Source organism: Diachasma alloeum, unplaced genomic scaffold (assembly GCF_001412515.2).
Source record: "Diachasma alloeum isolate Michigan unplaced genomic scaffold, Dall2.0 Dall_scaffold_00210, whole genome shotgun sequence".
NCBI classification, from domain to species: domain Eukaryota; kingdom Metazoa; phylum Arthropoda; class Insecta; order Hymenoptera; family Braconidae; genus Diachasma; species Diachasma alloeum.
The window spans coordinates 879,759-907,366 of record NW_021680375.1 but is presented as its reverse complement, the minus strand read 5'-3'; the positions used below and the strand labels follow the sequence as shown (position 1 = coordinate 907,366).

Sequence of the window (27,608 nt, the reverse complement as noted above, 5' to 3'; positions counted from 1 at the left end):
AAAATATTCAATGATTTGATTTTTTCTCTTTTCAAAATACTCATCTGGCCGGCTTCTATCTAGATCGCTCAAAATATCCATACCCCTTCATACAATCCTTTTTACTCATTTGTTGGGAGGAACAGAAAACCTAACCGAACAAAAAAAATGATATGAAAATAATTTAATGAAGTCTATCGTTTTGTCGACGGAACATCAATTTATCTGAGATGGACTATATACATATCTCAGACACTCTCATGATGAACGCGAGGGAATGAGTAAGCAGTACAGTCACTCCACGAACGTGACATGGTCAGTTTTACTTTTCATTCATTCCCTCTCGTTGAGGATGCGGGTCGAGACGTCTTAGCCACCTGTTGATTAGTATTCTACCAAAACAATAATGGCTCATTTGCTCAAGAATTTGTCCAACAGCATTTGGCATGCATTCTACGCGCTTCAAGGACACACACCGAATATAGTTGCCAAATCAAAGCTCAAGGTAATACAATATTTAATATTTATTTTTGTGCCGAGTGTGTCAGTGACCCCAATGTTTTACATTCGGGTGTGGTTCAGAAATATTTCTTTATTTTTAACGGAGACAATTGGGCTTTTCGACTTTTTTTCGGTGGAATTGAGGTTTTTTATTTGTTTCTCAAGGTCTTGACTGCTAATATTGGCACTCTGATGGACTTGTATGGAGTTGAGAAAGGACTGGAGCATTATAGGAGCACCTCCACTCTCACTTTCGAACAGTTTATTTATTATCTCCAGAAAGAGGTGAGTTTTCAATTGACTTTTTTGAGTTAAAAAATTATGAAAAAAAAATTGAGGTAATTTTTATTTGTAAGTTATTCAAAACTCATTGTTTATTGTTTATTATATTAGTGACAATCCGAATTTTTTCGTAATTCGATTCGCGCACGGCAGAATTTCATGGACTAAGCTATAGAATTTGTTTCGAAAATTCTGTTAGATATTCTACTAGATTTTCGACGATTCTATTGAAAAATTCCGCAGCTTTTTGAGTGTTCTTTTTTATTAGAGACAGTTCAATAAAGAGTATTTTATGGAGAAAATCGATAAAAGTTTATTTTTCTAGAAAACTTGTTCCACTGAAATATTTTCTAGAGCAATTCTATAGCGATAGCGAAAACGCTATCGACGTTTTCTGGAAAATTGTATTGAATTTCTGTTGGATTTTCGACTAGATTTTTGACAATTCTATTGAAAAATTCCGCAGCTTTTTGCGTCTTCTTTTTCATTACAGACAGTTTAATAGAAAGTATTTTATAGAGAAAACCAATAAAAGTATATTTTTCTAGAAAACTTGTTCCACTGAAATGTTTTTTGGAACAATTCTATAGCGATTGGAAAACGCTATCGACTTTTTCTAGAAAATTGTATTGAATTTCTCTTAGATATTCGACTAGATTTTTGACAATTCTATTGAAAAATTCTGCTATTTTTTGCGTGTGCTTTTTCATTAGAAACAGTTCAATAGAATGTATTTTATAGAGAAAATCGATAAAATTTGATTAAAAAAAAAAATCTTATTCTATTGAAATATTTTCTACAGCCATTCCTCGAAGAATTTCAAGGAAAAAGCTATTGACTTTTTCTAGAAACTTGTATTAGATTTCTGTTAGATATTCTATTAGATTTTTGCCGATTTTATTAAACAATTCTGCAGCTTTTTGCGTGTCCTTTTCCAATAGAGAAGGTTTAATAAAAATTGTGTTACAGAAATGATTGATGAAATTTAATTTTTCTATAAAACTTATTCTATTGAAATACTTTCTATATGTATAGAAATTTCTCGTCACATATTCATGTTTTTTCACTCTATTTTTCCTGTCCTCATAAAAAATCAAATAAAAGAGCTGGGAAAAATCGAGCTGAGGAATTCCCATAGAAAATATTACAAGAGAATAACTTGTATAAAAAAATCAAATTGATTGATTTATTTTCTATCAAACATTTCCAATGACAAAAACGCGCAGGAAATCCGCGCATTTTGTCAAGAAAACCGACATAAATAACCAAGAGAGATTCCAATATAAATCCCATAGAAATATAATAGAATTCTCTGACGATTGCTCTCAGTTTTTCTGTGAGAATGTTTCATACCTGAGAATTTTTTGTCATTGAAACAACAATGAGAAAAGAATGGTCATTGTTTTTTTTTCTTAAGTTATGCTCAGTCATTCTTTTAAAAAAGCATTATAACTTGATTAGGAAAATATCCATCTTTCATTTTTGACCGCATGTTAATAATTCCTAATGATTTATCCATTTTTATCATCAATCGAATATCAAAAGAAGGTACACTGAGAGAAAAACAACAAAATTCTCAAACAAGTCTTACTTGTGCCAAGAAAGTAGTTTTTTGAAAATGATCAAAAAACGATTTTTTGGTGGCAAACATGCACAGAGTGCGCCGGAATGAAAAATTTTTGTCGCAAAAATAGATTTAGTAGTTGAAAAAAAATTGCATTCCCTGTACACGCAAGAAATATCATTTCTAGCACTACTCCTTTGTTATTTGATACTCCCATACGTATTTTGCTTCCGAAAAATCTTTGTTTTATGCGAAACAAGGGGAAGTAGTTTTTCGTTTCGGCTGTCTAATACTCACAGACAACAAATGAACCCTTAACTGAAACAATAATAATGATATGATAGCAATCTTGTAACTTGGGGAAAAAATATTTGTTGATAAATTTTCCTCTGTATATGAGATATTTTCATCCTGAAAAGGCACCGTCTGGTGTGAATTATCCGCCTCTCGAGCCAAATATTTCGTTGCTGTCGGAAGCAGAACAATTATTCATGTTTGAGACTTTCAAATTCGAACCAAACAAATTCTTTTTAGGCAATTTTCAACTAGCGATTTTATTGGCCCAAACAAGACTTGTTTGACAACGTGTTTGTTTTTCTCTCAGTGTACTAGAATTCTTCGGCAAATGCGTGAGATTTTTCTCTGATAATTTTTCGTGCCCGACAATTTGTTGTCATTGAAACAACAATGAGGAAAAAACACTTATAGAATTTTTTTCGTAAATTATACTCCGCTATTTCACCATAACTTGATTACGAAAATATCTACCTCTCATTTTTTCCTGTGCATTAATTAACAATTTCCAAATGATTACCCATTTTTGTCATCAATCGAACATCACAAGAAAGTAAATCCGGAATTCGTTCTGCTTGAAATTGAGGAAATTCAACTCAAATTTTTTTTGGTACTGTAATTTCAATTTTTTTTTTTCATTTCAGTTATTCTCTTCATTGACTGACTCAACCCCGATAGAGTCCTGCAGAGCTCTGGAGGAGGGGGTCAACGAGATCTGCTGGTTACTGTGCAGAAAACTATTTCTAGAGAGATCCCACGCTGTTTTCGATGATCAGAGTGTCTACAAATTATTTCGCATTTTCTGTTTGCTCGCTGAAATGGAGACGGATTCGACGGATAGTACGTTTCTGGTGACGATGCACAGTGAGGAGGTAGCACACGTTGCCTCGCAGCTCGTGACCTCCCTGGGTCTGAGGTGGGATTCGCTGGACTTTTCTGCGTTGTCAGCGGCTATCGGCAGTTACCGGTAATTCTTCAATTTTTTTTTCTTCTTTCGTATACCGTATTGGATTTTTACGATATGTTTACTTCCCACCTCATCCTCCCCCTCCCCCTGACATGACTAACTGCATTTTTTTTATTAACAATGTTTTTATTTATACCACAGGAATTATTTACAGTATTTACATTTATAAAAACTTCTAGAAAAAATTAATGCACAGTATTGTATTTTTTATATAAACTAATGGCCAATTAGTGGCTGTCGAGTTTTAACATGACTAGCTGTGTGGACCGGCTTCGCCCGGGCAGAATAAGAAAATATTTAATACCTGGATTTTTGAGAAATCCTGAAATTAAAAAAAACACCTTAATGTTTTGACTCTTCAAGAACACCCGAGAATTCTTTCAAATACTTTGGAAAATCCTCAAATTTTCTTGACTTCTCGGATGTTTTAGAAAAGTCGAAACCATTAAAGTCGAAAACATTAATGTTTTCGACTTTTCAATTGAGGTGTTTTTTTTTAATTGCAGGACTTCTAAAAAAATCCTGGTTCTCAATTTTCTCTTATTCTGCCCGGGTGAAGCCAGGTCACACAGCTAGTCAATCGGAATTTGAAATAAAATTGCTCAATTGAAACAAAAATTTTTTTTTAGAAAATCCGAGAATTCCTTCGAATATTGTAGAAAATCCGAGAATTTCTTCGTATTCTCTAGAAAACCCGAAAATTTCCTCTAATTTTTCGAATTCTGTGAAACCAAAGAATTTTCTTAAAATTTTCTGGGAAACTGAAAATTTTTCGAAAACCGCAGAATTTTTTCGAATTGTTTAGAAAACCCGAAAATTTTCTCAAACTTTGGAGAAATTTCAAAAATATTCCCGAATACTCGAGAATATTCTAGAATTTTTCAGAAAGCTCTAGCATTTTCTAGGGTTCATAAAACCGATTAGGGACCCTAAACTATTTAATAGTAAAAATACCATTGAAATCCATTCAGTCTTACGTGACTCGCGGCCAAAGAATGAGCAATAGATTTATTATATTTGAGAAAACAGAAAAGAATAGAATATTAAAATGAAAACTAAAAAAAAAGAATCCATTTGGAATCAAATTGTTAATTTATAAGCAATAATAACTATACATTCATTAAAAGATGTAGTTATTTACTTGTTTTTCAAGGTTTCCAACGTTCTTAGCAGTTCTAGAATCTAAATACTCAGGTGGAGGAGCGGTAGATGATGTTGCATTGACCGAAGCCATTGATGATCTTTATCGCGTTTATGTTGAAGACGTCATAAAGAAGGTAAATTGAATAAAACATTATTCCCAAAACGATCCCGACATGGAGAGAAATATTCAGTAAAAATTACGGAACAATTCACGTAATCCGCAATGGGGAATCGATTTCCGGCAATTTTTATGGGAAGGGAAAAGAAGAAATCTGAAACGTTCAGTGAATTTTCAGGTTCATCACCGAACAAAGTACGAAATTGTCACGTAATTTTTCCCGAAGAAGTAAAATCTTACAGAAACTTGTCGACTCATTATGCCTCCAAAATCAAAAATTCTTGAACGTTCAACAATTTTTTTGAAGCTGGTGAGTTATTTCTACGTTTCGTTCCGTCAAATTTCTCAGTCGTTGGGGAAAAATTACGGAACGACTTGTTGTCCCCACAGCGGTGAGTCATCAGACGGCTGGTTAATTTTTACGGAACAAGTCGTACAATTTACGTGGCGATTCGTACAATTCAGTTCCAACTCACACTTTTTATTGAATCTTACATCGCGCGCGGATTACGTTTCGAAACGTAATTTTTACGTTTTTTTTGTGATACGTGTCTGAAAAGTTTACTCTTCGAAACCGTTTAGTGTGCGTAAAGCGTTTGTTCCACGCACGGCGTGCGTAAAGTTCAGAGGTTGTGCGTAATAGCATATTTCGTCATTAGGCCGAAAAAAACTTTTTCATCACGCTGTGACGAAAAGTTCACTCTAAAGATGGTTTTGAACCAGGGGAGACTCCTAGACCCCACTGGAAAATGTTGTTACAATTGCGCTTTTCAATTGAAAACAGACATCATCTTTAGAGAGATTTGTCATCTTTAAAGACTTCTGCACGCCATTTCTCGACCCGCTCTTTCATTTGAGCCAAAAAAAACATTCATATCTTGTCTGACATCGCTACTACAAACTCGGGTCTACAACTCGGGCCTTTAATTGAAGGCCCGAGTTGAAGACCCGAGTTTGTAGCAAAGCTGTCAGACAAGATATGAATGTTTTTTTGGGCTCAAACGAAAGAGCGGGTCGAGAAATGNTGCTGCCGATTGGTGATAAAAATTTTTGGAAATAATGAAATAGGGGGGTTAACGCCTTTTTTTCAGGGATAATTTTTCAAAAATTTATTTTAAAAAAAGTACTAACTAGCAAATGTTTTTTATTAGCTCGCAATTTTCTTCAAAACTACTTCAATGAGGAAAAAAATAAAAATTTGGAATATCTATACATGAGGGGCTAATTGATCGGATCTAAATGACTATATCTCACTCATAGGTTTTGGCTTTTTTTTTTCTATGCGGGAGACCATAGACGTATCTGCACTGAGAGAAAAATCTGAAGTTCGATTTACAAAAAGAAAATAGTTGAGGCATTTTGGTGAACGATACGATTTTTTATTGTACGCGGCACATAACATTATTAGTAACTTCACAAGCGTAATTTTTGCAAATCAAAATGCAGTTAAACTAATCAAAGTTCAAAAGTAACCACGACAAATCTATCGTGAGCAGAACTATAAAATAGTTGCAATGACTACATTCCATTGCAGTAATTACTTCTCCGGCCATAGTTACTGTAACCCATGAAAAATTGTTGAGGACTTTTTGACTATAATTCGATGGTGATGGAATATAGTCAGAAGAATTATATTTTCCTCAGTGCACGTCCAATTACATCGGTATCGAAGCTACAGCCGCCTGCAATTTTTTTATTGAATTTTTTCCTCCATATATAAAATAAAAAAATCCAGGGTTACTTAATGAAGAAGGGATTCCTCCTGCCGACGTTGAAATGCTTCTACTTCATGCTGCGACCAGGCGAATTATCCTATTACAAAGACTCCCTCCAGAAGGAGCCGTCAGGGGTGATCGCCCTGAACATAAATTGCTGGGCGGACGCCTCGCCCTCAGGCGGAAAGCCAGACCGTCGGTTTGTCCTCTCGACCCCGGAGCACAGGTGCATAGAGCTGGTCGCTGAGGACCACAAGGGCCGCCTGCAGTGGCTGACGGCCCTGCAGACGGCGATCCGTTACTCAGGGGAGAAGCTGAGCTACCAAAGAACCCTGGCGAATCAGCGAAGATCCCTGAGGCTCTCCAACAAACAGCACCGAGAGGAGACGCGACAGGAGCTGAACCACGAGAGGGAGGCGAGAATCGCCGCTGAAGTGCAGGCCCGAAAGCTGGAGACAATCACTCGAGGGGAGTTGGCGAAGGTCCAGGAACTGGAGGACGCGAAGAAGAAATTGGAGATTTTGCTGCAGGAGGAGACGCAGGCCCTGAGGGACGAGGAAATTGTCCGGGGACTGCAGGCCCGTGTCCTCCGGGAGGAGTGGGAGAGGCGGGAGGAACTGGAGAGACTGCAGCAGGAGCAGCTGGAGCTGCTGGAGACAGAGAAGATGAAGAGGAGGGAGTTCGAGGCCAAGCAGATGGAGAATGAACGTCAACTCAAAGGTATTGTTTGACTCGGTAATTATTAGATAGCAATAATCCGATAAGATTTTTCATCGCCAATTTGAATTCTTTGCTATTTTTTTATGTTATATTTTTAGTAGGTTTTTTAGATTATATTATATTATATTAATTTGTTTTATTGTTTTCTTTCCAATTTTTCTTTGTGGTTAGATTAAATTAAATTTATTGGATTCTATTCCCATTGTAGTATACAAATTGCGGGAACAGTTTTTCTCATTTTCAAATGAAGATATATTTATGTTAAATAATATCAGTATAATATAATAATTCCTCTCAATGAAATCAGATCATGAAAATGAAATTTCTCGTTTTCATGATCTGATTTCATTGAGAGGAAATGAGAAAAATGCAGGGAGAGATGATCAGCAAGAAAATAAAAGATAACGATTTTTTATTTTTCTGAAAAATTTCAAAATTGATTTTTTTTAGATGACGAGAAAATATCAATATGTTCCCTTTCTATGATCTAATTTCAATGGAAGAAAGTGAAAAAGAGAACAGAGATACGTGATCAGCAAGAAAATAAAAATTTCGATTTTTCAATGTCTCCGGAAAGTTTTACAATTGATATATTTTTTCAAATAATGAAAGAATACCCATCAATTCAATTTCTACCATCACATTTTGATAGAATACATAAAAAAATAGCAAAGAATAAAAATCGGAGATGAAAAAATTTATCGGATTAATATAATGTAATAATTCTATGAAAATGTTAGGATAGGAACTAAATTTATGGGTGTTGGTTCATTATTCGAAACAATATATCAAGTTTAAAATTTTCCGTAGACATTGAAAGATTAAAAATTCTGTTTTCGTGGTGATCTCGTTTCTCTTCCTCTTTTCACTTTCTTCCATCAGAATTAGATAATAGAAAGAAAATACATTGGTTTTTCTTCATTATTGAACGAAAAACCTTTTGAAATTTTCAACATTGAAAAATCGATTTTTTAATTTTCCTGTTTCTGTGAACGGAGTACAGAAATTAAAAACGTTAATCTCCCTTCATTTTTTAAGAAGAAAAAAACAATTCGAAAAATTTCGAAAAGACAGAAAAATAGATTTTTTAATTCTATTGATACTGATTGATGATGATCGATCTCTCTTTGCAATTTCCTTCTTCGGATCCATTGAAATGAGATCGAAGTGGTGTAAAATGTTCATATTCGTTCACATTCAGAGATCATTGGTACTAATTAATTTAAAGAAAAAGAAAGAAATGAAAAATTTTAGGTATGATTATCGAAAATTGTTTGTCGATCTGTATTCTCACGTGATTTATGGGGAATTCCTCTCCATTCAAAGTTGTAACTTTCGAATTGAGGAACAAAAATAATAACAATAAGAATGCATGAAATTAAATTAATCTAATTGTGAAGACGAAAATGGAAAAAAAAATAAAATAACAGAATATAAATTAAGCCGTTTGCTAGTTTCTAATGATTTGGCGTCATGATTCAATCAAATCGAATAAGCTTGAAGCTGTGAATGAATTTCACTATTCGCAGCTTTACTTATGTAATTAACGAATATTTTAGATAAATGGAAAAAATAACGCGAATGGTTTTTTCCTGTGCGATTTGATACAGATGCAGAATCGAGGCTGAAGCAATTGGAATCCGAGAGACAAAGTCTGGATAAGGAATTGAGTGCAGCTCATGAGAAGGTAAAACGCACTGAGGAGGCTCAGTTGCTTCTTGAAGCCAAATTTGTGATGATGAGACCGCTGAGGAGTGGTGACAGAGTAAGACGTACGCAGAGTTTCGTTCCAATGAGTAGAGAGAGACCACTCATCACCGAGAGACTTGAGAATGATAAGAAGCACTCGTAATTCCAAGGCCAAATGAATGTTAAAGTTTAATTGCCAAATGAATGTTGATGTTTGATTGGGCGCAGGTCCGCCTGAAGATTGTGGAATTTCACGCAGGAAAAAATTTGATAGAAAAACCTATCGAATTCGTTAGAAAATTCTATTGAATTTGATTCTATTGACATGTTCAATAGAAAATATTCAGTAGAAAAAGTCAATAGAATTCAATTTTTCTATATAACTTATTCTATTGAGATATTTTCTATAGAATTTGCTCGACTCAAATTTTCCAAGTTTTTTTCATTCTATTTTTTTTCTTCTCATCACGAAAATCAACCGAAAAAACTTGAAAAATTTGAGCCGAGGAAATTCTATAGAAAATATCTCAATAGAATAAGTTATATAGAAAAATTGAATTCTATTGACTTTTTCTACTGAATATTTTCTATTGAACATTTCAATAGAATCGGCCAAAAACTAATAGAACAGTTCAATAGAAATGCAATAGAATTTTCTAACGAATTCGACAGGTTTTTTTATTACATTTTTTCGTCCGTGTTGAGGAGCAGCGTTCTCATTTTGGAACAAAATCATGAGCTCAAGAAATCCAGTAGGATCTAGTAGTTCGCATACTGGTAAAACGCATAGGCCCGAACTGTTTGCATATTTTCGCTCATCTAGATGTTCGCATATTACGAACCGCCCTCTTACCCCTTCTGTAATTAATCACCTGATTCCGAGACATGCGCATAACCCAATGCGCACATCTGGTATTTCAAATTCGATTCAAAATCGATGCGTTGAATAGTGAGAAATGTTCCAATGAATCCGAGAAACTCTGAAGCTATCGAACTATTTCCTTCAGAAATGCAGAACTTTTTTCTAATTAATGATTTTATCGCCCCACGTTTGCACCAGTTTGTCTAAACATATGAATAATAAATTTGTCTGCAACTGAAAATTTTCACCAAATACTTTTACGATGTCTCGCAAACTCAATGTATTCCGATTGATTGAAGAGTGAACATGTTAAATTCATCAAAGTTACTCTGAGGATGGGTCATTCCTGCATTCCTGAATTTTATTTTGCTATGTCAATTTAAATTTTAGTCCTACTGCAATCGTCGTCATTATTAATATAGTTTATGACATAATTCATTGTGATACTGGACTCTAATAAATATAGAACACGTGAATACTTTGTTTAATAAATTGTATAATTAATAATTTTCTCATCGGTGTTCATTTTTGAGTTATGAGAGGCACCACGGGAGCGATTTTGCTCGTTTTATGTCGACATAAAATCATAAATTTCAACCAATCCTAGTTGAGGATTCCGAATCCAGAAGTGTCATTGGTTGAAATTTACGATTTTATATCGACATAAAACGAGTAAAATCGCACCCCTGGTTCTTTCTCGTGACGGTTCTCAATCGTCCCGCTCACTACTGACATTTGATTGGTTTATTAGAACGAGCGTCAGGGAAGTAGCGAGTAGCGGAGGGGGTGAAGACAGCAAGAGGGGAATTATGCAAACAGCTAGGTCGTGCGGGACAGAAAGTATGCGAATTGCTAGGTCCTACTGTATTTGAAAAAAAAGTAACAATGAAAAGAAAAATCCAAAAGAGAAAAACATCGTGACTAAATTGTACGAAAAATTCAATTTTATTTTTAATTATTTCATATTGAAAAATCATATTTGTAAGTTTCAAGTTGCCGAACGATGAAGATTCTATTTCATATTTTTCATTACGGAGAGGATAAGATGATGACACCAAGATGGTAAAAAAAATTCCCATTATCGCCAGGAGACAGTTTTTGCTCGATTGTCGATTCATATTTTTGTGGAATTTTTACCGTATCTATGATGTATTCGTAATGCTGAATTTCCGCTAGATAATGTCACTAATAAAGAATAAGAAAAAGGAATGCTATTTTTTGTATAAAATAATTGTAAACATGTTTGTACCAAATAAAATGATGAACCCCATGCTTGTCTCCACGTCCAAACTTATTGGGAATTCGATTCAGAGATGCAGACTCAGTCATTGCGAACGCAGTTTATTTATTGAAAATGTCATAGTGTCGTGCAATTGGAATAAGATTTCTCATAATTTGGAGAATGATGAATTTTACAATATTGTACGGAGCTTATAACCCATATTCTCTTGGAAAACCCAGACAAAATGGACAAGAGAGAGTAAAAATTATGTATTATTTATTTATTTATTTCATGTTTTTTGTTTATTTTATTCATTTTGTTTATTTTATTTATTGGTATGAAACTCAATCCGCCAAGGCCAATTACATAACTTAAATGGTAGGTGAATAAACTTAAATGTAATACAAATAGATCTGATTATCACGCACGAAAAAATTTAACCGAAAAACCTAGCGAATTCGCTCAACAATTCTATTGGATTTCTACTGAACTTTCTATTAGTTTTTGGCCGGTTCTATTCAGATATTTTCAATAGAATTTCCTCGCTTCAAATTTTCTATTTTTCTGTTTGATTTTCTTGATGAAAAGAAAAGAAAAATGAAATGAAAAAAATTTAGAGAAATTGAACCGAGGAAGTTCTGTAGAAAATATCTCAATAGAATCGGCTAGAAACTAGTAGAAAGTGCAATAGAAATCCAATAGAATTGTCCAACGACTTCGCTAGGTTTTTCTATAATGTTTTTTCATACATGATTCATGCGCTCTTGTGGACATAGCCCTAGTACATAAAAGAAATACAATTATGAGAATTGAAAATAACGTAAAGAATGGCTACATTTAATAAATAAATAACTGTTTATTAAAGATTTTGGGACGAAATAAATACAAAAAGAGATGACACGTCCGCGGAATAGGAATTAAGAGAATAGAAGATGGTCGAGAGGAAGGAAAAGAACGAATACGCAGCACACTCAAAGAAATAGTTCATTTGAATTAAATAAACTTTTTTTGAATCACATAAATCGTCTGCTTGATTTTAATAGATGATCTATTTGATTCAAGAAAGTTTATTTAATTCAAATAAAACATTCTTCTGTGTGCAATATGAGTACGATGAATAAAGTGGGAACAGTAGAAATTGAGCCGATATAATTCCCTATGGAGGCTCTTCATTGTGCATAAAAATCCGGAATTAAGATATCCACTGTTGCATAAACACGCCTATTTACAATCATTTTCAATAACGCGATTAGCCGAAAAAAAAGAGAAGTATCCAATCTGCAACTCGACCCGATTGGATAGTCCAGCATCCACGGTCAAGTAAATGAGCGATGATAAAAGCGTCAGATCTATAAGAGAAGTCACTCATTCGAGCGTCCAGTTGCCTCGATTGAAACACTAGTGACAATGAGGGCCCTTCTGCTTCTCCTTTGTGTTTCGAACGTTTTCGCGGAGGAAAAAGATCCGAAAGTTATCATAGTAGGGGCTGGACCTTCTGGAATTGCAGCCGCTTCCAAACTACTCCAGAATGGAATAACAGACGTTACGATTTTAGAGGCGGAGGGGAGAATTGGCGGTCGAGTGAACAGCACGATATTTGGTATGATGATTTTTTCTACCAAAAACTATTGAGAAGTTTCCGCAGGGAAAAGTTGGAGAGAAATTACCCACAAAATCGTGCCAAATTTTAATGTACGAAAGGTAATCATGGAGCAAATTGTAATTCAATAAAAAAAAATTATTGTTTGTGGAGGACATTTTGCGGTTTGTTTGGTAAAAAAAAAACATCTATAGATGCAAAATTATCCTCCTGTACAGTAAAATTTTCCACACTGGTAATGTATTTTTTGCTTTCGAATGGAAGCATTGTAATCGTCCGATTTTCACATTCTCTAATTTTGATCGGAAATTATGTGGAATTGTCTGAAACGTAAAAATACGAAGTTCGGCGACGTAAAATAATTCCAAAAAATCTGAAATTTTGTCAGATTAAAGGTCTTAATAAGGACTAACTCTGTGCAAAATTTCAGCCCGCTCGATCTAATAGTCTTTAAGAAAAAGCCATTCGATGTTAAATCGTTTTTCGCAGATATCTTCACAACTAGTGGACCGATTTCGATTTTTTTCGTTATCAAAATATTCGCTTGTATGCCTTCTATTTAAATCAATCACAACATATGCAAAATTCATCCAAAGTTTACAAGATATTCCCGTCTTTTCATAAAAAACTTTGTAATCACTCTAGCTTATGCGAAAATGTGAAGCAAGTTATTTCTCCGAAAGTAACAAAATAATTCATCATTCTGATTCACTATTTTTGAATGATCAGGAGACTATTGGATTGATCTGGGTGGTCAATGGGTGCATGGAGAGTGCAATAATGTAGCGCATGATCTCGCCGCACCTCTGGGACTTTTATCTAAAGCCATGGGTCCAGGACGACCGGAAGAAGAACCCGTCAATCATCGTTATTATTCATCCGAAGGGGAAGTTATAATGAAAGAACTGGGAGTGGAATTTTTCACCTACGTTGATGAAAGCGCGCATGGTTCAGCTGAGAATTTAAAGAGCGGATCTTATGGTGAACGTTTGGATAATAGGCAGGTTCAAATTATTCCATTTCCAAAAATTGCATAATATTCGAAATTCCCAAAGAGCCTAAATGATTTCTAATCGATGAACGATTTTTTTTTCGTATCAAATTAAATTCCCGTTGCGCGACGTTGCCGGAAACACGCTAAATGCGCCGGAACTGTCTAGAGTGAGTTCGGCAATGTCGGAGTCTAAGCAATAACGGCGGGGAATCCCCGCGGCCGTAACCAAAGAATAGAATGTCCGTACAATGAGAGCAGATATAGGGAGATCATAATACAGAATTAAAATTATTTCACTAGGGTAAAAAGGCCAATAGCTGGATGGTTAAGGAAATGTTGAACTTCATTAAAGGATTTAAAATCGATGAAGTAGCTGAATGAAGAAAAAATGAGTTCTAGACCTGAAAGAATATATGAATTAGGAAAAAAAAATAATTTGAAGTGGAATAAATGAAGAGAAGAATAATTAAATGAGGGAAAAGTGGAATATCGTCCAAATTCCCAATAACTGGACGGTGGATGGCCAATACATGGACGGTCTGGAGGAATATAGAATTTTCATCCAGTTTATACAAACATGTGAATTTTGTTTTATTGAATATGAAGAAATACAAGGCCAAATAGATTCTTAATATTCGGGATGTTATTGTCCTCCTGAAAATATTGTGCTATTTCCCACATCTGACTCTTTCGGAAGAGAACTTCTTTTTTTTCTACGACACTTTGTCACTGATGCTTAGCAAATTGCAGCGCCACGCCACCCACCACTGTACCTCCCGAATATTTTATTTTTTGTCTCGCTGTAATGTTGATATTTCGAAAAAACCTTCACATGATTATACATAAGTGTTATTATTGATAATGATAATAATCCGTACGTTTTCATTCTATTATTTATAGAATATTCAATAATAGGTGAAATCGTCCAGGGATTGGCCTGTTCACCCTACATACAAAATCAGTCAACTGTATTGTACTATTTTTTTATTTTTAGTAAATTAATCATTAATCAAATTTTTTAAATACCTTATAAATTAGTGACTTCGCAAGATTAACGATTATTTGATTAATTGAAAAATCAAATTCAGAAATTTAGAATTAATTGTCTAATAATAATTGAGCATTGAAAATTATTTTCAAGTTTTAAAACTATAAAAATTAGTGAAATTGAATTAATTTAAGATTAAATTCTTTTAATATTCCTAAAGTTTCATCGATATCCTTCCCATGAAAATGAAGAATTGATCGATTAATTATTCTAGGCTGAACGAATATTACAATAATCACACGGATAAAATTACCCCTGACATGCGTAATGGTTTGGCACATGCCGTAAAATTGGGCCTGATGGCATTGCAGGGGGCCACGGATTTGAACGACGTCTCCTTCAAAATGATACAGGAAGATGGAGGTTCCTCAGGATTTTCAGTCGTCAACTGGAAGGATCGAGCGTACGCAACTATTCTAGAAATCCTGATGGTGCGTTAGAAATAACAGTTATTCATTCGCGATTTCGACTATTGGCCAGTTTTCAATGAATATCTCGAAATCTGAGGGAGATAACGAAAATTCTGTCTAAACCTTTTTTATAGAGCGAATTGAGGGCTACAAAAAAGGTTTCGACGAAAATTTCGTTATCTCCCTCAGATTCGGCGATATTCCTCGAAAACTCATCAGCTAACGACTAAATCGACTTGAACTGTTGTACCTCTTCGCTACTGATTTCTCTACGCTTCTAGAAAAAAATTCCGAATCCTGAGGAAGAACTGCCGATCATGAATAAGACCTCATTGAATAAAAAAGTAATTAAAATAGAATATAATGGTGATGGACCGATAAAAGTCACGACTTCCGATGGGAGTGAGTACACAGCTGATCACGTGATTAGTACAACTTCGCTGGGAGTTCTGAAGGCTGATCACGAGAAGATTTTCAAACCAGTTTTACCAGAGAAAAATAAGAATTCGATAGAGGTATGTCTTTCTAATTGAGAAGACAGTTGAAAAATTGCGAACTAATGAGGATTGATCATTTGTCATTTAGAGTTTTGGTTTTGGACATAATGCGAAGATATTACTGTATTACGACGAGCCCTGGTGGGATACCACTGAGAGTTTCATGAATCTACTTATCTGGAGGGAAGCGGACAGAAAGGAAATCGAAAATGATGTAAGAAGATGGACGAAAAAATTTAATAGAAAAACCTAGCGAATTTGGTAGAGAATACTATTGATTTCTATTGAACTCATTATTAGTTGTTGGAAAATTCTACGGAAATGTTCAATAGAAAATATTCTATAGAACAACATAATAGAATTCTATTTTTCTATAGAATTTCCTCGGCTCAAAATTTTTTTTGTTTTTTTGGGTCGATATAACACAAAAAATCCAAAACTAAAATTTGAACGATCACAAAGTTTCCATTTCGAAGTAAAAAACTTGAAAAATTTGAGTCGAGGAAATTCTATAGAAAATATTTCAATAGGATAAGTTGTATAGAAAAATCGAATTTCAATAGAAAATATTCTACAGAAAAAGCCAATAGAATCGGCCAAAAACAAATAGAAACTTCAATAGAATCCAACAGAATTGTCTAGTGAATGTGCCAGGGTTTTTCTATTAAATTTTTTCGTACATGAAGCTCGATAATTTTATACCTTTATCAATTTATTGAATTGAAATATCCGTCTGCTATTGCAGCCTGAAAAAAGTTGGATGTTGGGTGTCGCCTACTCTCTCCCAGTCGAGTACAAACCGAAGCTCTTATTCCTCTGGATGAGTGGTCCCTACTGCGAGCAGATGGAGAAAATCCCTGACGAACTCTTCAAAAATCAGACGCTCGGACTCATTGAAAGATTCTTCGGTAAATCCTACAATCTCACCCAGCCCAAGGACATCATCAGGACCCGCTGGAACACCAATGAGAACTTCAGGGGCACTTACAGTTACCCTTCCCTCGCTTCTGTAGCGAATAATGCCAGTCGGGAGCAATTGGGGACACCTGTCATGCGAAATGACAAGCCCGTTATCCAATTTGCTGGAGAAGCTACTGAGCCACATGACTATGGTACTGTGCATGGAGCTATAGTTTCAGGGTGGCGTGAGGCTGATCGTTTGATCAATTTTTATAAGAAAAAAAATTGATCGTAATGATGAATAGGAGAATTATTTTGAGGCATGTGTGGTAATAAAAATTGTTGGAAATTTCATGGAATATGCTCTGTTCAATTGGCCTGAGGGAAGGTGTTGACGAAAAATACAGAATGAAAAAATAAATGAATGGATAAATGAATAAAATTGTGTGATGAAAAGTTATTTTTGTTGCTTTTACCTGGAAACCTTGTAATTTTTCAAATTTAAGTTTTCGACTATGGGTCCAAAAATTACTTACTTAGAGGCTTCAAAAATCGTTACACTGGATTTTTGAAAGTGAATCATCATAAAAATGAAATCAACCAATATAGCAATCGGAAAAATCTTTTAATTTCGACTTAATGCCATTAAAATAGCTTAATGACATTTTAAACTATGATATTGAATTCATTTGAAGCATGACATTCAAAGGTAGCGAAAAAGTACTATAATTCCATTTTTCTATACAACTTATTCTATTGAGGTATATTTTCTAGAATTTCCTCGGCTCAAAATTTTTCAAGTTTTTTTCATTTCATTTTTCTTGTCTTTTCATCAAGAAAATCAAACGAAAAAATTTGGAAAATTTGAGTCGAGGAAATTCTATAGAGAAAAAATCTCAATAGAATAAGTAGTATAGAAAAATCGAATGTGACGTCCGGCGAAAAATACATTTTATTCAATTTTTCATCTCATTTTTAAAAAGATCTAGAAATTACCAGATGGTTTCTCTCTTGTAAATAATTCTCTCACGGACTCAAATATTTATTTTTCGATGGTTCAAAAGTGCAGCTGCACAAAATAAATTATCTTTGGTACACAATTTTCAAGTAAATTTCCGGGAAAAATCATGAAACGAAAAAATAAAGTTCCAAACGGTAAGCCATCAAACACTCTTCAAGTGTTTGTCTCTGGGGATATGTTTTGTATTTTACGACCTGCAGGCGGCTGCATGTCGTCGACTAGAAGGTCGAAGGTCTGTTACTGACCTCCCAAAGTCCTCAGAATTTTCTGTTGCACATGAGACTTTTCCCATGCGCCTACGCCCTATGCATCCACCCGGCGGATAAGGGAGATAAACAGGAGATGCCAACGATCAAGGGACACTTGTGTGTACCCTCGTCTGGAATTTCAACTGATAAATAAATCCGAAATAATATTTTCAATTTTTAAATCATTTCTCATGGAAACATTTTGTTCATAAAAATGACAATTAATCGATTGAAAATCATTTCGAAATTCTCAATTCGGAGAATTTCGAATTATCAAAATCGTATTATTTGAACTGAATTAAATATTAAATCACATTTGAATTATCAATTTGGTTAATTGCACATAATTAAATAATATCAATTGAATGGAATTGAAGTATTTGATCTTTCAAGATTATCAATTTAAAGAGTCTTGAATAATCAAAATAATGACATTAAAATTAATAGATTTAAAGAGTTCAAACGTTTGAATCAATATTCTATTAACAAAAGAGACGACGAACAAAATTAGATTATTAATAATAAGAAATGTTTATTGATAACTATTCTTAAAAGTTGATGTTTAAATTTAATTAATTAAGTTAGTTAAATCCGAGATTCTGGAGGGAGAAATGGGACTCCTGAAATAATTCTCATTGGTTAGTTGGGGGTGGAGAAGTCCGCCCACACCCCAACAAAAATTTGAGTAACCCAATGTGGAAGGGGTGGAGTAACCCTGAAACACTGGGACTGATGAGCCTGGAGAGGGAAATTCTGGACCAAGGTCGTGCACCATTGGCCCCGAGTTTTCCCTCCAGAAGTGCCTGAGGTCACACCCTTCGTCCGGTTCATAAAACCACTTGCACTCCGGGTTTTTCTTCAGTGTTCCCTGCTCAGTTCCAAAAGTGAACTTTTCAATCGACCCCTTTGAACGATTTTTATCAAGAATCTTTCGTGATTCTTTTTATTCAAAATCTTTCATGATTCTTTAAATTCAGAATCTTTCGTGATTCTTTTTACAGTCCTCTAGTGACTTATATTTTCTTTAAATCTTTTAAGATTTTGTTTTTGTATTTAAAATTGTAAATGTAGTTGTCGAGTCAGTTTGTATTATATCGAGACAGTTTTATGTGAATTATTAAATTGTGAAATCACTGTTTGGCGGCAACAATTATACAATAAGGATTGTCAAGGACTAAAGAGTCAATCTCTGTAAGTTACTTATTTTACTTGTATTTCTTTTAAAGTTGAATTTTATTTTAAAATATAGATTCGTAAGAATCAGTTCAATGAAATTCAAATTTCTGTTTTTATTTCAAGACCTTGTCTCTTCCCTCAAATTAATTGTTCTTGAGTTCTAGACAAAACGGGTTGATGATCTTTGTATCGCGAGTTCAATTTAAATATTAATTTCAATCTACTGGTTTGAAAGTTTTGAAGTATTTTTCATTTAGAAGAATCGAATTCCTTCAATTATCTCGATCGATATTCAGGAATTTAGATTATGACAAGTTTAAATTTAATACTTTAATTTCTCTTGAATTATTTTGAAGTTTTTGAACACGAATTCAATTGACTTTTTCCACAGAATCTTTTTTATTGAACATTTCAATAGAATCGGCGAGAAACTAATAGAAAATTTAATAGAAATCCAATAGAATGGTCTAGCGAATTCGCTAGGTTTTTCTATGAAATTTTTTCATACGTACAATTATGTTCAAATCGTTGCCAATTTATTTTCTTATTCGAAGCAGATGCAAACTTTTGAAGACGATTCGCCCGGCGAATGAAATGGTAAAATTCCATATCCTACTGTGTATCCATTATGTATTGATACGGATACTCATTACCGAAAAATGAGTGAACATCTCGATCTTTGACTCCACTCGACATGATTGGATAGTTCACCATTCATGGTCATACAGATCAACTATGATAAAAGTGTTTGTTCCATAAAACGATTCCATCATTCTAGTGTCTGTAGCTGTCTTGATTGAAATTCTGGTGAGAATGAGGGCTCTACTAGTTCTCCTTTGCATTTCGAAAGTTTTCGCCGAGGGAAAAGATCCGAAAGTTATTATCGTAGGCTCTGGAGCTTCCGGCATCGCAGCGGCTTCTAAATTACTTCAGAATGGAATAACTGATGTGACGATTCTGGAGGCAGAGGGGAGAATTGGTGGTCGAGTGTACAGTACAAAATTTGGTATGACAATTTCGTCGAGAGCTTGATATCAAGATGTGGGTCTGCATCTAGTGAATGTGGGGAATATGTATTTTTGAGGTGGATAAAAGAGTCTTTATGCCGCAACGACATCTCTGGGAATTCTAAAAAATTGGTGATTTTGCTAGAAAATTCGGGAAAATTTTCCGGTTTTCGAGAAAATTTGAAAAAATTCATACTTTCTGAGAAAATTTTAAGAAATTACGTATGACAAAATTTAGTAGAAAAACCTCGGAATTCTCCAGACAATTCTATTGAACTTCCATTGAATTTTCTATTATTTTTTGGCCGATTCTATTGAAATGTTCAATAGAAAATATTCTATAGATAAAGCCATTTCGATTTTTTAATTCGACTTTTCTATACAACTTATTCTAATGAGATATTTTGTATAGAATTTCCTCGGCTTCAAAGTTTTTCTCATTCTATTTTTCTTTTCTTTTCATCAAGAAAATCAAACAGAAAGCTTCGAAAATTTGAGCTTCGGTTGTGCTATAGAGAATATCTCAATACTATAAGTTATGTAGAAAAATCGAATTCTATTGACTTTTTCTATACAATTTTCTCCAGATGAACATTTTAATCGAATTGACCAAAAACTAATAGAAAGTTCAATAGAAATCCAATAGAATTCTGTAGCGAATTGGCTAGGTTTTCTATTAAATTTTTCCATGTATGATGCGATGGTTTTTAGAACACTAGAGAAACCCCAAGGATTTCCAAAATAATCTTGAAACCTCCTAAAAATTCTAGAAAATTTTTCCATAAAATTCTAGAAATTTTGCGTGTTTCGGAAGTACAGAAAAAAGCTTTTCTACATTGAAAAAAATTTGGAGCGGTCTCAAAAATTTTGAGAAAATACCACTTTTTTTACTTCAAAAAAATTCCCAGGTGTTATGAAAATTCCAAAAAAATTTGTGACATTTCGAAAAAAAAATCGAGAAAATTCTACGGTTTTCAGAAGCATTCGAAAAAAATAGTGATTCCATCTCAAAATCAAAGGTGTGCGAATGTGATAATTTTATTGTGAACAATATATATCCACTTATTCTTACGGCTGTATCAAATTGTATCAAACGTATCAAATTGATGACACACAATTAGTAATTCTCATTCAGTGTTTTTGAATTGTCAGGAGAATATTGGATTGACCTTGGTGGTCAATGGGTTCACGGAGAGCGAGATAATGCAGCGTATGACCTTGCTGCGCCCTTGGGACTTTTATCAAAAGCCATAGGTCCAGGGCGACCCGATGAAGAGCCACTGAGTCATAGTTACTTAACATCGGGCGGCGAAGTTATAATGAAAGAACTTGGGGGCGAATATTTCGACTATGCTATAGGGTGTACTGAAGACTCCACGGGAGTTGATAATCTGAAGACTGGATCTTTCGGGGAACACGTAGACAATAAGTAAATTCAATGTCAATACAATATCAAATTTCAATATAAAAAAAGCATGAAACCACGGACAGGAAAATTTAATACAGTAGAGGCTTCGTATAAGATACCTTAGGGACAGTAGTAGAGTGGAATTCCGGGAACCCCTATGCCCCCACTACGCGCGCCCATAGAGAGGAGAAAAATAGGGATCAGCGGGTTTCAAATAAGATACCTCGCTCGTTGCGCCCGAATTCAATGAAATTTTCATTTTTACTGAATGAATATCGATAACTAATCAATTTATGTGTTTAATGTTTTGAATTTGTACACGGAGAGAAATATTCAAGAAAAATTACAGAACATTTCATGTAATCCGCAAGCGAGAATCGTTTTCAGTGAATTTCTATTGGAATATAAGAGAATAAATCTGGATCGTTCAGTAAATGTTCGGGTCTGTCACCGAAAAAATACGAAAAAGTCACGTAATTTCTCTAGAAGTTGTAAAATCTAACAGAAACTTCAAGACTTATTATGCCTCAGAACATGAAAATTCTTGGATGTTTAAGAATTTTTACGAAAAGTTCCGGAAAAATTACGTAACGTGTTGTTAAAATCTCCCCCTCACGGTGATTCATGGCTATAGCCATGAGGCGTCGGACGGATGAGTAATTTTTACGGAACAGATCGTAGAATTTATGTGACGATTGACACTTTTTATTGAATTTTGCTTCGCTCCCAGATTACGTTTCGAAACGTAATTTTTACGTCTTTTTTCTGGTAATTTTTATTGAATATTTCTCTCCGTGCAGAGCCCGCGTTTTCTTTTATCTCTAAACATGACCCTGCGTGATAGAATGGCAGCTGATGTTGGGGGATTGTTGGTGCACTCGAGAATAATCACAGACGAAAAATTACGATTTTTCGATGGGAAAAGTGAAAAAAAAAATCGATGTATATTTCCATTACTTGAAAAAAGTGGTGTGAGCCCCCCTTAAGGTCATTAGACCCTCATGATCACTTCGTTCGCCCCTCCCGTTTGACCCTTAACACCGTTTGATCCTTATAACTACTCTCTTCCCGTTGAAAAATGACCGGGGCCATATGTATCTTATAAGAAGCCCACGGAACATAAACATTCGGGAGGCGATAAAAGTGCCGAGAGTGGGGGTAGGCCTCGAGCGCTCGGCCCTCGAGGTATCTTATAGAGAGGTATCTTATACGAAGCCTGTACTGGAGTAAAACTCGAGGGGAGGCCCTACTGAAATTTGAAAACAAAAAAAAATGGCCTTCGTGAGATTTTTCTCACATGTGTGGTCACTAAAAAAAATATGTTGTGACCCACCTACGCCCATTCAATCTGATACAGACGGAAATTTTAATCGGATGATTTTCAGATTTTAGATCACCCGGCAATCGAGAAAAACAAATCGAATAAAAGCAAGTTGACTGATTAGATTTTTTCGTATTTTGTGATTTTCCCGATTTCCAGGTGATCTAAAATGTAAAAATCATCCGATTGAAATTTCTCGATACCTAAGAGAAATAGCAAAATTCTTATCATGACCTTTTTTATAGTCCTCCATTCACTCTACAAGAAAGGTCATTACGAAAATTTCGTTACCTCCCGTGGATTCGGAGGTATTGAACCGTTTTACCGCTTCACTACTGAATTCCTTTTTTTTTCAATGAAAATCGGAGATTGATGGAATAATCATTCCAGACTCAACGAATATTACAATAATCACACGGAGGAAATTGCGCCCAACCTCCGTAAAGGCTTGACACATGCCTTAAAATTAACAATCATGGCAGCGGAGGGGGCAGCAGATTTGAACGATGTCGACGTTAAAAAAGCACAAGCGTACAAAGGTAGTGGAGGGTATCTAGTAGTCAACTGGAAGGATCGATCGTATCATACTATTTTGGATATCCTCATGGTGAGTTGACAAATGATGATACGAATTTACCCCTGAATGATGGATATCATAACGTGTCTAGAAAAAAATTCCGAATCCCGAGGAGGAACTGCCCATCATGAACAAGACCTTGTTAAATAAAAAAGTCACTAAAATAAAGTATGACGGTGATGGGCCGATAAAAGTAACGACTTCCGATGGGAGTGAATACACAGCTGATCATGTGATTAGTACCACTTCGCTGGGAGTCCTCAAGGCAGATCATGAGAAGATTTTCGAGCCAGCGTTGCCAGAGAAGAACAGGAAGTCAATTGAGGTATCTTTCCAATGGGACCGGTACTTTTCGTCCAATGTTCATTGATCCAATATCTTTTGGTCCAATGCCATTTCGTCCAATTTTTTTCTTCCATTCTTCATTTGGTCCAATTTTGTTTTGGTCTAATAATTTTGTTCGTCCAATCCCGGGGAAAAATGAAAAAACATGTAATGCGGGCACATAATTTAATCAATATATCAACTCAGACTTTACTGTTGTAACACGATCAATGGAAGTACAAGACATTAACAATTAACATGAAAAAACTCGACGTCTGTGAACACAATTAAATTTGAACATGAACTCACTGATAGTAGAATATATTAATAATTAACATAAAAACTGCTCTCATGAGAAAATTACGGAACAACAATTGAGGAAATTCATTTAAATAATTTATGAAAATTGTGATGGTGGTAATTAAAATATCATTATCGAATCATGTTCATCATTATGTTTTACTATTTTCGTATATGTCTTGAGAATATTCATGTACATTGATTGTTAGAATGTAGTAGTTTCTATTTTTCTATTTTTTATTATTGGACGTTTATTGTGGTGGACCAAGTGGATTTTGGACGAAAAGGTTTTTGCACGATTTGGGTCATTGGACTGAGTGATTTTGGACGAAAATCCATTGGACGAAAAGATACTGGACGAATGGTTTTTGGACCAAAAGTACTAAACCCCTTTCCAATAGTCCGTACATACGGTCAGAAAATTACTCTTGAAATTTCAAGTAAAAAATCTTGAAATTTTTAACAACGAGTAATTTACATGGAATTTCCATTGATCTTGTAATTCATAAATCAGTCAATTTTCTTGAATACTCAATGAAGTTCGATTTTTCAGGTTTATGGGGCATTCCATACTATTTCAATCGACTTTTTTTCGATTTCCCTGAAAATTGAATATGATATATAGAAATGGTCCAAGCATGCCTTGGAATATTAGAAAAAAAATTTTTTGAAAGTTATGCGAAATCAAAATTTTTAGGTTGGACCAAGTAGATAATTTTTAAAAAAATTATAACTCGATAAATATAAATTTTATCAGAGAAGTGCAAAAGAACTGCCGCATAACCACAACACAACATTATCGTATAAATACGGCAATGGAAATTCCTGAAAATTGTGAAAATTCCGACGACTTTTCTTTTGAATTTGTAATCTCTTGAAAACTCAATTGAATGTAATGCTTATTTTTCGCCATAGGTGTGAAAATCCAAATTGTCATTGAAAATTCAAAGATCATTCATAATGAAAAACTCAATTTTATTGAATTTCCAAGATGAATCAGGAATTCCATGAGCAATTTGTCTGAAATTGAATTGAAGTTCCGAATATTGAAAATTCAAATGCATCTGTTTCTTAAATTTCAAATGAATAAATAGTAATGACTGATGACTTTTTCAACTACTCCATTTCCAGAATTGGGGTTTCGGACGGAATGCCAAAATCATTCTGTATTACGACGAACCCTGGTGGGATACTACGAAGTATACAATCAATATACTCACGTGGACCGAAGAAGACAGAAAAGAAATCGAAAATGACGTAAGAAACAAAATCTAATTCGTAATTGTTATTGTACATATTTTTTCAAAAATTATAAGTTTCTTCGTCGAAATCGAATTTTTGCGCCAAGTGAACGTTGATTCCGTATCTACTAACGATTCTGAGGTCAGTGAAACACTCCGTGGCGTCAGATCTGTCGAAATAAAAAATTTGACTTTTCACCCGGGGCCAAAGAGGATGGTATTTGGTTTTTCCAGGCCGAAAGTCGACTTCGGAAAAATCGAAGATGTAAGAAACACGATCTAATTTGTAATTGTTATTGTACATATTTTTCCAAAAATTATGAAAAAAACTCTGTAGCACAAAAATTGGAGGCCCTGGACTATTTTTAACATCTTAAACGTCTGCAGGGCAAACGAACAATAAACAATTAATTGTTTTGCACTAATTATTCGTTTTTAGACACATATAATCGATCGGCAATGCATGAAAAATCTCACTCCAATAGCCCGCGACATTAAAAACTTCTAGTAGTCTCCCCTTAATTTTAGTAGCGAAACAGTAAACCGGGTTAAGTCGATGATGACTATTGGCTAGTTTTTGACGAATATTTCGGAATCTGAACGAGAGTGAAGAATTTTTGTCATGACCTTTTTCGTACAGCCAATTGAGGTTTTTAAAAAAGGTCATGAGAAAAATTTTGCTATCTCTCTTAGATTCCGAGATATTCATCAAAAACTGGCCAAAAGTCCGGAGTCCCTTTCGTGTCCCATTCGGCACTCTATCCAACTCTATGCATGCGGCTGTAGATTCTACACTGTATCGCATTCGCACTCCTATAGAACATAGAAGTAACATGGGGAAACCCCAGAAAACCCATGCCGGTAAAGGCGATTCCTCTATTAGCGACCTCCCGCTCGCCGGAGCCTTCCGTTGAAAAATTCGGTTCCACGGGAAATCGAACTCACAACCTTTCGCACACTAGAAATGCGTCTAATCCACTTTATTTTTTATTTTTTATAAAACATGTTTATTTAGCCAAATATTTATACATATGGTTTTACACTGATATTCTTAATGTCTGCGGAAAAAACATGAGAAAACGTAGGATACATAATCTTGTGTTCTACTTAACTTCTTTCTCAACTTAACTTCTTTTTAATTTCAAGTGGAATGACTGTATCATGGGTTATATGTGTTTGTGATTTCTCATGAGGAGGTTGAAGGAGACTAGAAATTGGTGAGGAAAACTGGTCATGGAGGCGTCTAATCCACTCGGCCACCGACGTCGGTTCAAACAAGAGATCTTGATAAAAATTTAGCTATCTCCCTTAGGTTCCGAAATATTCACTAAAAACTGGGCAATAGTCAAATCGACTTGAACCGTTTTACCACATCGCTACTGAAATAATCATTGGATATTTCAGCCCGAAAAAAGTTGGATGTTGGGCGTCGCCTACACTGTCCCAGTCGAGTACAAACCGAAGCTCTTTTTCCTCTGGATGAGTGGCCCTTACTGCGAGCAGATGGAGAGAATTCCTGACGAACTTTTCAAAAATCAGACGCTCGGACTCATCGAAAGATTCTTCGGTAAATCCCACAATCTCACGCAGCCCAAGGACATCATCAGGACTCGCTGGAACACCAATGAGAATTTCAGGGGCACTTACAGTTATCCTTCCCTCGCTTCCGTTGTCAATAACGCGAGTCCTGAGGACTTGGGGACACCTGTGCCACGGAATGATAAGCCTGTGATTCAATTTGCTGGAGAGGCTACTGAGCCGCAACATCATAGTACTGTGCACGGAGCTATTGTGTCGGGATGGCGCGAAGCTGATCGGTTGATTAATCATTATAAAAAGAATTAATGATGGGAAAAAAAGAATTATTTTGTCATGCACTTTGAAAAACTTTTTTTTTGGCTCATCAGGCTTTGTATTTGTATTTTTGAAAAGTTTATTGGATCATTGAAGCATTGTAATCGTTCAAATTTAAGTTTTGAATTTTTTGTGTTATATCGACCCATTATGATCCAAAAAGTCGGAAAATGCAATTTCCAGACCGTGTCCGCACGTATGTATGTGTGTGGCGTGGAATTAATCATCCCTTTTTCTCAAATATAAGTATTGTTGAGCCCCATCGATCGCCATTAATTCAAAATTAATTCATTAATCAGTTTTTTAATTTTTTAATTTTTTCGAAAATCGGTTGTCCCACGATAACTAAAAAAGTGTTCTGCATTGATTGAATCATGGCTTAAAAAATTTGTTTGGATGTCCTTTTGACCGAGTTCCAAGATGAAGGCGATAGCAATAATCGTTATTTTGATTTATTTGAAAATTTGCAAAAATTTTATATTTTTTGAAAATCAGAATTCCGGGGATATCTGTGAATATCATGCTTCAAATGAATCCAATCATAGCTTAAAATGTTTGTTTTAATGCAATTAAATCTCAGTTAAAAGATGATTACGATAGCTATATTGGTTGATTTGATTTTTATG

General features: G+C 34.8%; 3 protein-coding genes across 3 annotated transcripts; all 3 read left to right on the top strand.

Annotated features, from left to right (window-relative positions):
• The first annotated feature begins 352 nt into the window (after window positions 1-352).
• LOC107036607 (differentially expressed in FDCP 6 homolog) lies at window positions 353-9,221 on the top strand. Its single transcript, XM_015254668.1, has 6 exons — window positions 353-484; window positions 646-765; window positions 3,265-3,587; window positions 4,741-4,864; window positions 6,584-7,283; window positions 8,894-9,221. Exons 1-6 carry the CDS (start codon window positions 386-388, stop codon window positions 9,133-9,135), a joined length of 1,608 nt encoding a protein of 535 aa, XP_015110154.1. The 5' UTR covers window positions 353-385; the 3' UTR covers window positions 9,136-9,221.
• Window positions 9,222-12,436: 3,215 nt separating this feature from the next.
• On the top strand, window positions 12,437-16,964 carry LOC107036596 (spermine oxidase). The gene is made up of 6 exons (XM_015254654.1): window positions 12,437-12,656; window positions 13,386-13,656; window positions 14,913-15,129; window positions 15,390-15,623; window positions 15,694-15,819; window positions 16,351-16,964. Exons 1-6 carry the CDS (start codon window positions 12,464-12,466, stop codon window positions 16,792-16,794), a joined length of 1,485 nt encoding a protein of 494 aa, XP_015110140.1. The 5' UTR covers window positions 12,437-12,463; the 3' UTR covers window positions 16,795-16,964.
• A 463-nt stretch (window positions 16,965-17,427) lies between these two features.
• Window positions 17,428-27,244, top strand: LOC107036686 (spermine oxidase). The gene is made up of 7 exons (XM_015254801.1): window positions 17,428-18,965; window positions 19,729-19,956; window positions 21,110-21,386; window positions 23,077-23,293; window positions 23,355-23,588; window positions 25,019-25,144; window positions 26,533-27,244. Exons 2-7 carry the CDS (start codon window positions 19,764-19,766, stop codon window positions 26,971-26,973), a joined length of 1,488 nt encoding a protein of 495 aa, XP_015110287.1. The 5' UTR covers window positions 17,428-18,965; window positions 19,729-19,763; the 3' UTR covers window positions 26,974-27,244.
• Window positions 27,245-27,608: the final 364 nt, after the last annotated feature.